This window comes from Trichechus manatus, unplaced genomic scaffold (genome assembly GCF_000243295.1).
Source record: "Trichechus manatus latirostris isolate Lorelei unplaced genomic scaffold, TriManLat1.0 scaffold00083, whole genome shotgun sequence".
NCBI classification, from domain to species: domain Eukaryota; kingdom Metazoa; phylum Chordata; class Mammalia; order Sirenia; family Trichechidae; genus Trichechus; species Trichechus manatus.
In genome coordinates, this window is record NW_004444019.1 from 2,989,380 (window position 1) to 3,000,880 (window position 11,501).

The 11,501-nt window shown below is 32.0% G+C and overlaps 1 protein-coding gene across 1 annotated transcript in view; it reads right to left on the reverse strand.

Moving 5' to 3' along the window:
- The window catches only part of EYS (eyes shut homolog), a 1,981,143-nt gene that overhangs the window by 1,437,759 nt on the left and 531,883 nt on the right, over nt 1-11,501 (reverse strand). The window contains 1 exon segment of the mRNA XM_012556965.2: nt 4,693-4,806. Within this exon segment, the coding sequence (XP_012412419.2) occupies nt 4,693-4,806 (114 nt within the window).

The following is an 11,501-nucleotide window of genomic DNA, read 5'->3' on the forward strand; positions in this document are numbered from 1 at the left end:
AGGGTTTCAGGATTGTTGATTCTCTGTTTGGCTTAGTTTTTCGGATCTTTGTTGTGGAGGGATGGCGTGGTGTTTCTGCCTAGAGCGCCATCTTGCCGGAAGTTCCCTGGTGTGATTATTCTATGAGTTGCAAATCTTACCTCTGTAATGTTAATGAAGGAGCCCTGGTGGTGTAGTAGTTAAGAGCTCAGCTGCTAACCAAAATGTCAGCAGTTCAAACCCAACACCCACTCCTTGGAACCCCTATGGGGCAGTTCTACTTTCTCCTATAAGGAGGCTATGAGTCAGAATTGACTCCACAGCACATAACGACAACAATATGATGTTAATGAGGCAGGATTAGAGGCAGTTACATTAATGAGACAGGACTCAATCTACAGGATCAGGTTGTATCTTGAGTCAATCTCTTTTGAGATATAGAAGAGAGAACTGAGCAGAGAGGAGACATACCTCCTACTACCAAGAATAAGGAACCAGGAGGGGAGCACATCCTTAGGACCTGGGGTCCCTGTGCAGAGAACCTCCTAGGCCAGGGCCAAGACTGATTACTTCACCCAGAGCTGACACAGAGAAAGCCTTCCCTGGTAGCTGGCACCGTGAATTTGAACTTCTAGCCTCCTAGACTGTGAGACAATAAATTTCTCTTTGTTAAAGCCATCCACTTGTGGTATTTCTGCTATAGCAGCACTAGATAACTAAGACATCGGTTGCTACTGAGTCAATTCTGACTCATGGCAACCCGATAGGACAGGAAAACCATAGAGTTTTCAAGGCTGTAATCTTTACAGGAGCAGGCTGCCACATCTTTATCCTGCAGAGCAGCTGGTGGGTTTGAACCTCCAACCTTTCGGTTAGCAGCAGAGTGTTTACCCGCTGTGCTACCAAATAAATCAATACCACAATGAAATAACCCATACCTGCTTAGATGGCTATTAAAAACAGAAATCAAACCAAAAGGAAAATAAAAAGTGCTGCTGAGAACATGGAGAAATTGAAACCCTCATACATTCCTGGTGGGAATGTAAAATGGTGAAGCCACTGTGAAAACAGTTTGGTCATTCCTCAGAAAGTCAAATATAGAATTACCAAATGACTCAGCAATTCCACTTCTAGGTATATACCACCCCCCCCAAAAAAAAAATTAAAACAAGGACTCAAAGAAATACTTATATGCCAATGTTCATTGTAGCATTATTCACAGTATTCAAAAGATCAAAACAACCCAAGTTTTCATCAACAAATGAATGGATAAACAAAATGCAGTATATATATATATATATATACTCTGTAATATTATACAGCCATAAAAATGAACGACGTTATTACACTAAGTGAAATAAGCCAGATACAGAAAGATAAATATTGCATGATTCCTCTTGCATGAAATAACTAGTATAAGTAAATGCATAGAGACAGAAAGTAGATTAGAGTTCACTAGGGTATCGGGGAGGTAACAATGGGGAGTTATTACTTAAATGGAATTCTATCTCTGGTGAAGAAAAAGTTTGGAAATAGATAGTGACGATGGTTGCACAACATTATTAATGCCACTGAATTAGCTGTATACTTAACAACGGTTGAAATTGCAAATTTTGTAATTATATATTTTTGCTCAATAAAAATTAATAATAAAGTCCCTTCATCTGAAGGAAAGGCATACTTATGTTAATTTGCTAGGTTCTGTTCCTAAAACTAGAGTTTGGAAGGAGGCTGAGATTAAATCAAAGCTAACTACTTGCTAACTCCAGTAGACAAATGCCTCATGGAAAGAGAATTGTACTGCAGAACTTACTTTCCGTGTTTATTTGTTCTTCTTAAAAAAGAAGAAAACAAATGATTCCATAGATTTCAAAAGAGATCTGTAGCATTGATAACATTATGTGTGAAAGCTGTGCTATTTGTGGAGGATCTATAATTATAACGCTAGAAACTAACATGCATAAACACACTACATTAATCAGCTCTACAGAAGTAATTATACCAAGATTTTTCTAATTATTTTCTATTGTCTCCATAAATGGACTATAATCACAATCTACTCCTTGGATTAATTTCTTTCTCTGGTGTATGCTTTAATAGGTTATAACTAGCAACAAATGATAACCTTTAGAAATGAGAAAGTGTCTAAACTAGGGTAAATTCTTAAACATTCAAAGTACTGTATGTTACAAATCCACATTTGGTAAACACTAACTCTACATTTTAAATTTTCAAAAAACAACTCAAATATTTATATACATTAATATATGCATTCTTTCCTGGGCATAAATTTTGCTCAAAATTGAAAGAGCTTGAATTTAATCTAGTGCAGTGGAGTAGAGCTATACATTCCCCCTCCCAAAAAAAAAGACTGTCTACTACTTTATCAAAATGTATATTAGTACAAATAAAGACTCTAGAGGTAAAACTTGGACAATACTAAAGACAGTGGGAAAAAGTAGCATTATTTCAGCATTGTCCACACTAGTGTCAGCAAATGTTTTCTATAAAGGTCGGAAAATAATTATTTTAGGCTTTAAAACATATATTCAGCAGTTGTGGCCGAAAGCAGCCATGGACAGCAAATACATTTATCGTGCTGTTTGTGAATCATATAAAACAGGGAGTGGCCTGGATTTTCCCCTGGAACCATAGTTAAGTTATCTAACTTCTGATCTACTCAACACCAAACAATTACCTTATTAAATTATGGAATCAACTAAATATTTACCGAAAATAATCTTATGATTTTATGTGTTTTGTTGGAGTTTCATTTTGTGTAATTATTTTTAAAAATTTCTTATGCAAATAGATTGCAAAATTTCTAATATCCTTAGAGAAAACTTAATTAGTGGACAATAATTACTAAATTTTCAAAAAGAATGTGTTGGTGCATTTAAAAATGAAAACTGAACTAATTAGATTGCACAAATATTTCTTTTCAATAATATGTATTTATGCATGGGATCTTTTTTTATCAGTTCCAATGAGATTTTTAAGGAGGTCTTTCCTATGAGAACTGAAGGGGCATCTCTTTGGGTAAATAATGCTAGTTGCCCTAATGAAGAAAACCCCTCTGATTTCTGTGGCTTACCACAATAAAAACGTTTTTGGTTTTCACTTACTTAATATAATCAAATGATCCTGGTCCATTGATGGCTTTCCAAATAGTAATTTAGGGACCTGTATCGTTCTATGTTCTGGCTCTTCTTTCTGCTACTTTCCCAGGCATCTCTCTTTCAACAAGAATGAAGAACAAAGGCAGTGGAAGATTGCATTGGACGTTTTATGGACCAGATTGAAAAATAATAGCTTCCATCCACCTTGTATTGGTCAAAACTAAAACTTTGTTATTCTTCAAGTTTTTTTCTTTTTTGCTTTACTGGGATTACTTAGACCAGTTCCTGTGTATCTTCACCCATTGCCATTGAGTCAATTCCAACTCACAGCAGCTACACTACGGGATAGAGTAAAAAAAAAAAAAAAAAATCCATTGCAGTTGAGTTGATTCCAGTTCATAGGCTAGAGTAGAGGACATCTTTCTCCAGCGGAGATACTGATGGGTTCAACTGCCTACCTTTTAGCAGCAGAGGCTTAATAACTGAGCCACCAAGACTCCTCTTATGTATCTTTAAAGATTTATTATTTCATATATTAAGAGCTCCTTCAAATCAATAAGAGACTTACAACCCAATAGAAAAATAGGCAACAGATATGAATAATTTATAATTAAATAAATATATATTTCTAGCTTACCTTCCAAAACATGATAAATTGTTTTCTGTTGTATAGATTTTACAGGTATATGTGAGATAATTATTTTAAATAACAAACACTTGAAGGTTATTACTTCCTGGCAGGCAATGTAACATTTAAATGACATATAATTTAACCTACCTTCAAATCAATGAAGTAGGTTTAATTCTCATCTCCCTTTTACAGACAACCATAACTTAGGTTAAATAGTTTACAACCAATTTGAAGTGAGACAGACAATCTTCTATTTTTTTGATGAATAATTATGAGACATCCTCTAAGAATATCTTAATTAAGTATAACATTTAAAATATTAAAATCAGTTATAATTATTTGAACAGTCTTAAATTTCATGGCTTAGAAATGATACCTAAAGTTCAGAAAAGTGTCCAATGCTTTACCTTTTATACACTAGTTTGCATAATAAGCTACTATACATTTTTACAAGACAAAGCATGAATTTATTTAGTTTTTGGAAAACATGACAATGCCTTAACTGAAGCTTAAAAAGTATTATCAAAGTTAAGAACTGAATAAAAAGTACCTATTAGTGGCTTACTATATGGTAAACACAATACAGTTACATTACAAAATTAGATGAATGATTGATTTAGAAAGAAAACTTTGAGAATTGAGTGAGGAAAAAAAACTTTTTCAATGTAATATGATAGGCTGATAATATATCCTTTACTTACTTTTCATTATATCATTTTGTTTTATTGGTAGTTTTTCTAATAGAAAAACAAGAAACACGACTGTTTTAGCGGATATATAAACAAAGCTCATTTCACTTCAGTTTCTGCCTAAGGGATAATTGGTTGGTCACTTCAGAAGCTGACTTTAAGAAATGAAGGGCTAATAATGTTGCTGGAAGACTGAAATGAGTTCAGACAAGAGACAGAAATGCTTTTTAAAGTTAATTATGTTTGTTTTTCCTTCTCCCTTGGTGTCCATTACCTTTAAATGGAGCCACACATTGGCAGAAGTAATTACCAGGTTGGTCAATGCAGGTGGCTCCATTGTTGCAGAGCTGTGAAGCACACTCATCTATACCTATTTCACATCTTGTGCCTTTGAAAAATAACAAAAAAAAAAAAAATTAAGTTTTAATAAGGAAGCAGGTGTCAGGTTTTAATTCTCAAATTTGCCCAAATATTTTAATAAACTTGAGACAAGATCTGAGACTAAATTTGTCAGATAAGAATGCCAAATATATTAGTGTCAGAGCCCATTTATTTCACCTTACTACAAACAGTAACAACTTTTCTTGGAATTACTAAATGCAGACTAATCTCCTTTGAGTTTGTAAACATACAAAGTCTGCTTAGATGTGAACTAATTTATCTTTTGCTTTGGAGTCTAGAGATGGAATAGATGTTTCAGATTACAGGGATGCAAATGTTAGGCTAAGGAAAATAAAAAGGAAACACTGGTGAATCAATAACATCCTGTTGTATGTCCCTGAGGGCTAAATATACATTATAAGGCATAGTTGTCAAACTCTACTTACCAATCAAGTTGGGGGGACAGATGCATTTGAATCTACCCATGAGCTCTGTATGTGTAGAATTACGGAGAGAGGGTGACGAATCACAGTTCTTTCTACTAATTTCACAAATTAGGCCTATATGGAAAGAAAGGAAAACAGAAATCTTCATTAACTATATGATCTTAACATTGTCTTTTAACTAGTTCTTCAGTTCAGACTTTCTATTAATGTTCCACCTAGAATTTGTGTTCCTAATGCTGAGCTTTCATATTATATTACTTGGACTGTTTGTAAATTTGCCAAGAGCTGACAAGCAAGCTTTAATTGACAGTGAATTGATTCTTACAACTTATGACAACTAGTTTTATTACCAATTTATAACAATAATAGAAAAATAACATTGACATATGACACACTATATTCACAGATTTTATGAATGGAAAACTTCCTTGCATTTTTAAGAAGAAAATTTCTCTAAAATGTTGATATAAATCTAGACTGGAGAAAAAAATGTGATTTTCATTTAAATAGAATAAGCATATTTAACTAAAAAGAAAATCCATTTGTAATGTTAATATCAATGACAAATTAAAATATTAAATGCAAATTGACATTAAAAATCAAGCTGAGGAAAAATTAAAATTAAATTTTTAAATATTAAAAAGTAATTAAGATTAATTTACTAAATTAAAACTAAAATATTAATATTGAATATTAACTATATAATTAAATTAAAGTAATAATGTGAGTGAACAATTACTTTTTTAAACCTTACAAATTTTATTTGATGACTTTCCTTATGGATCAAGTCTGTGAGAAAAACAGCACAAGTATAAACCCTGCTTCATTTAAAAAACCAAAATGTTCTGTATCTGTGATGATGTTCATATGTAATAAAACAATCCAAGCAGAAATTACATACTGAAATATTCTCCTGGAGGAAAATTAATATACATGTCTATGAGATGAATTGTATACTCCAAAATAAGGAGCTATTTCCAGCTCAAATTAATATTCAGTATCATAGTTTTGGTTAGCATGTGTGCCTACCTTGAAATACTTTCTGACACGGGGAGCTAAAGGTGCTGAGAAGATCAACACAAGTGCTACCATTTGGACAGCAATCATTTTGACACTCATCTACTTTAATCTCACAGTTAGAATTTAGAAACGAGCAAAGGATTCACTTCATTATAAATGTGTCACCTGTGCAACTGGCAACTAAGTCTAAGGCTATTCAGAATATATGACATTTACACTTTCCTTTAAAAAAATTAACACATCAGTTAATTCTATGAACTAGATCTTTACTCTTGTTGTTGTTTTGCTATGACTGTGACTGTGGCTTTAATCTTATTTGAAGGAACCCAGGAGACTTCAAAACTTCCATTATTTCTTAAAATTAAACACAGGCTGTATGAAGAAAAGAGGCAATATTTATGACTGTACAGCATTAAGCAAATTGACTTTAATTTTTTTCCCCTTCAAAAACTGCATGTTATACATATTTGGGTGCTGTCTAAAATATTCTTAAAAACAAACAAACAAGCAAAAAATCTCTCAGGTCTTTGTTTCATTTAATTACTGTAAACTAAATGAATTCTCATATTCATAAATGTATACATTTCTTAAGAAAAAAGATGATATATTTTAGCAAAATTGCTTAATAAGGAAATGTAGTAGAATTTGTCTTTTGTTTACTCGGGTTACTCATCATCTCAACTCCCCTCCTTTAAATCTGGATAATTATCTACTTAAGGATTGGTTAAAGAAAGTTAGAGAGCACATCTCAAGCTAAAAATGCAAATTACTCTTTTTTCCTGTCTCAGTTACACCGAAATTTGGATATGTAACTAAAGGTTGGTGAATCTGATGGACCTGCCATGGAATTTGAAAGGAAGCTGATGAGGCAAAGACGCAGAGATGGTGGAAAATTAGATTTTTATTCAGGTGGCAGTATCAACGCAATCACATCAATTTTTGAGGGTCTCAGTGACAGCACTGCCATAGTGTCATCTAGTTATCATTTGCATCCTTCCCCTACTGACATAACGGCTTTTTATCTGATGTGGCCTAGTCTGCTGCCTAGCCTCCCTTATTTATTCAAATTTTTGAAATCTTGTTCTAAAGAATTCCACAGGTCCTACAACACACATTCTTTTAATAATCTTTAAACTATATCCTATTCTGGTTAAATCAGCTTGAGTGTATTTCTAGTGCCCATAATGAATAACTCTATTACTGGTGTGTATTACAATATAATTTTTGTCTTTATTAAACGTTTATATTTCGATTTTACAGATAAGGATATCAGAGGAAAAAACTAAAAGAACTTTTAGATATTTTTGGTAAATATCATTAATGTTATACTTTTTTTTTTTTTCTTTTTCGTTTTACTTTCAGAAAGAGGGTTAGGTTCCCACCTTCTGAAGTTAGGAATATTAGTCAATAATTTTATTTTGATGTCTTTGTCTAGCTTTGCTTTCTGGGCAATATAGGCCTCATAGAATTAGTTGGGAAATGTTCCCTCTTCCTCTATTTTCTGAAAGAGTTTATCGTTGGTATTACTTCCTCCTTAAATATTTTATAGGATTTACCAAAGCAGTCATCTGAGCCTGTGCTTTTCTTTGTAAGCAAGTATTAGATTTTTTTTTTTTTTACTTGTTATACAGTTCTTCATTTTCATTTCTATTTCTTTTTAAGATGTTGCAATTTGTTTCTCTCTAGGATTTTTAAAATTCCCTCGAAAGTGTCTAATTTTTTGGCATAAATTTGTATCATTACCTTGTGATCATTAAAAATTTCTGTAGTGTTGTAGTGATGTCCCTTCTTTCATTCTTGTATTTGATAATGTGTCTTCTCTCAATTTCTTAGTCAATCTAACTAAAGTGTTACCAGTTGTGTTGATTTTTCAAGAGTTAACTATTGGTTTTGTTGGTTTCCCCTTATTGCTCTTTACTTTCTTTCTTCTTCTACTTACTTTGAATTTGATTTGTTTTTCTTCTTCAAGCCTCTTGAGGTGCAAGCTAAAATTATTGACTTTAGATCTTTCTTTCTGGTTTAAGCACTAAAAACTACAGTTTCTTTTCTAAGTACTTCTTTAGCTGTATTCCAAACATTTTGATATACTGTATTCATTTTTATTCAATTCAAGAAATTTTCTAACGTCTCCTGTGATTTCTTCTTTGAACATGGATTATTTAGAAATGTGTTGATTACTTTACTTTCCAAATATTGTTTGATTTCGCAAATGTCTTTATGTTGTAGATTTCTAATTAATTCTGTTTTGGTATTGTTTTATAGCCTAGCACATTGTTGATGTGAGGAATTTTCATGTGTACTTAAAAATTATACATATTCTGCTGTTTTTAGGTTGAGTTTTCGATAAATTCTAGTTGGACAAGCTGGGTGATGTTCACCTCTTCTATACATCTGCTGATATTTCCATCTAATTATTCTCTCAATTACTCTGATAAAAGTATTGATATTTCTAACTATAATTATTAAACTATATATTTCTCCTTTTAATACTGTTTTTTTTTTGCTTCTTGTAATTCTTTGGGCTCTGTTGTTAGGTGTATATATGGGTATAATTGCTGTATCTTTCTGATCAATTGACCCTTTTACCATAATAAAAATTTTCTCTATCTCTAATGATGTTTCTTGTCTTAAAGTCAGTTTTTCTAGTTTTAATAAAGTCTCCTCAGTTCTTTTATGTTTACTGTTTATAAGTTTTTTTTTTTTTTAATCTTTTTACTTTTAATGTATTTGTTACTTGGTTAACTTTTTTTTTAATTTAACTTTAACCTCATTTTTAATTTGTGATTCTAAGCATATAGTTAGTTTTGGCTTTTTTATCCAGCCTGACAAGTTATGCCTTATGATTGCAGTGGACATCAATGATAGTTTCAGCATACACAACCTTCAAAACTACATTTAAATAATTAAATTATCATGAAAATGATACAACAAATAGGGAATTCCAATAGAGAAATACAAACTATAAAAAATGAACCAAATGGAAATTACGTACTTGGAAATTCCAATAAATGACATAAAAATTTTCCTGGAGTTACATAGCAAGTGGCAGAAGAAAAAGTCAGTGAATTTAAAGATAAGTCAACAGAAATTGTATATGATAAATAGAACTCTTTGGAACACTAAATAATCCCATAAAATATCACTTTATTGACTAATCATTAACCTTTGATATATAAGATGAAGTTTGGTTTTAATCATACCTCTACATATCCACTTGTACTATCTGCATTGAATTCTTTTTCTTTTTCTCTATATCCCATCTATCCTCTTGTATTTTCTCAAGTTTTAACTGTCTGTCCTACTTTTCCTGCCTAGGTTCTCTGCATTCAGAACTTTACTTAAACCTGTACAAGCATGATCCCTGTATCTATATTTCTGGTTCTAACTTTCAACTCAATTCCTAGTGCTCGTTTGCAACTAAATCCTGGTGATATTGTTACCTCAAGGCAAAAACATATTGTAAATGATTCTAGAGAGAGAAAATTACCTTAAATAATGAAAGTGAGATTGATAACAGATGTAACATCAATAATATTGAATGCTAAAAACAATGTCTTTGATTTTGAAACTGGAGTTGCATATTCGGCAAAAATACCTTTTAAGAGTAATGTTAAAATAAAAATACAATCAAACAACAAGAGACCAAAGGGGCAGCTTCTTTACAGAGGTGAGATGGGAAGGCAGAGAGAGTTAGGAGCTAGTTGAACGGTCATGGGGAAGCAGGGGCGGAAAGGAGTGTGCTGTTGCAGAACGGGGCGAGCAATTAGGGTCTCATAACAACGTATGTAAAAAAAAAATTTGTATGGGAGACTAACTTGAAATGTAAACTTCATTTAATTACAACAATAAAAAATAAATAAATATACATACCAAAGAAGGCAAAAAAAATATGATCAAACACAAAATACCTAAAAATATACCTCTCTCTTAAACATTCTCAGGAAATTGTTTTAAGACGATCTCCAGAAAAACCATTATATACAAAAAGAAGTTGAAACTTATTAAACGACAAGTTCTGTGACTATCATTAAGTAAACTACCATTTATGGTTCTTAATTGTATAATAAAAAAATTTAAAGTCTTGTTAAACCTTAATTTTTAAAAAATCACGCTTTACATAAAGCTTTCTGTGATATATTCACCTCACCAATTTTTTATTCTTATAAACATTATTCAGTTACAAAAACAGTTTATAGAGTTAATTCTAATAAACTCATTCTACCATATTTTGTGAGTTAATTCATAATCAGTATCTATACTTGAATAAGATATTTGGATATAATAGTGATTTTCTGTAGAAATAATGATCATATAGCAACAGAAATATGGATGTAGCAAAAGAGAAATAAATACAAGAAAAAAAAAAGAACTGTTTTAGGGAAAAGTTAAAAGCTGATGAACTGTGAAGTGGTTTTACCAATCTCTTACAAATTATATGTATTATGTCATTATTTAAAAGCCTGATGGTGGCATTTCTATTCACCTCACTTACGAATACAATAGTTTTTAAGCCAAAACATTCAGGACATGATTTCCATTTTATGGAAAATAAAAAAGATGGATTGCTCTCTTTTACTGTGAAAAATAGGTATGATTGAGTTTCTGTGTCTGTCTCTTTTTTCTCTCTCACACACACACATACACACATACACACACACACTGTTATTTTAAATACAACGGCTCTTCAGAGAAAAGCTTGAGTAACATTACTCAAAACAATATTTTGGTGTGTGGTTTATGTATCTCCAGATCATGGTTACAGTTACACAGTGTTTATTATGTGACAGGCATTATTTTAAGAACTTTGCATTTATTCACTCCTTTAATCCTCATAACAACCTTGATTTACCCAACCCATCTGCCGTCAGAGTTTTTGTCCTTTATACTCCATTTATTTATACTTTATTCATTCATTTTATTGAGATATTTCATTCCATATATTTCTGTTTATTCCCGTCCATAAGAATCATTCTTTTGGTTACCATATGATATGTGGCTTTCTCCTCATCCCCTGCTCTGGCTTCAGCTCCCTGTCAAAACTCTGCCTGTTGTGCCGTTTCCTGCTAAGGATTAAGGAACCATAAATCCTCAGTTAAGAAGCCTGATCAACATTTAACAAAGTCCAACGCCCATTCCTGATAAAAACCCTCTGGAAAATAGGAATAGAAGGTAAATGATTCAACATAATTAAGGGCAAGGAGTTCCAGCAAAATGGCGCTCTAGGCAGAAGCACCAC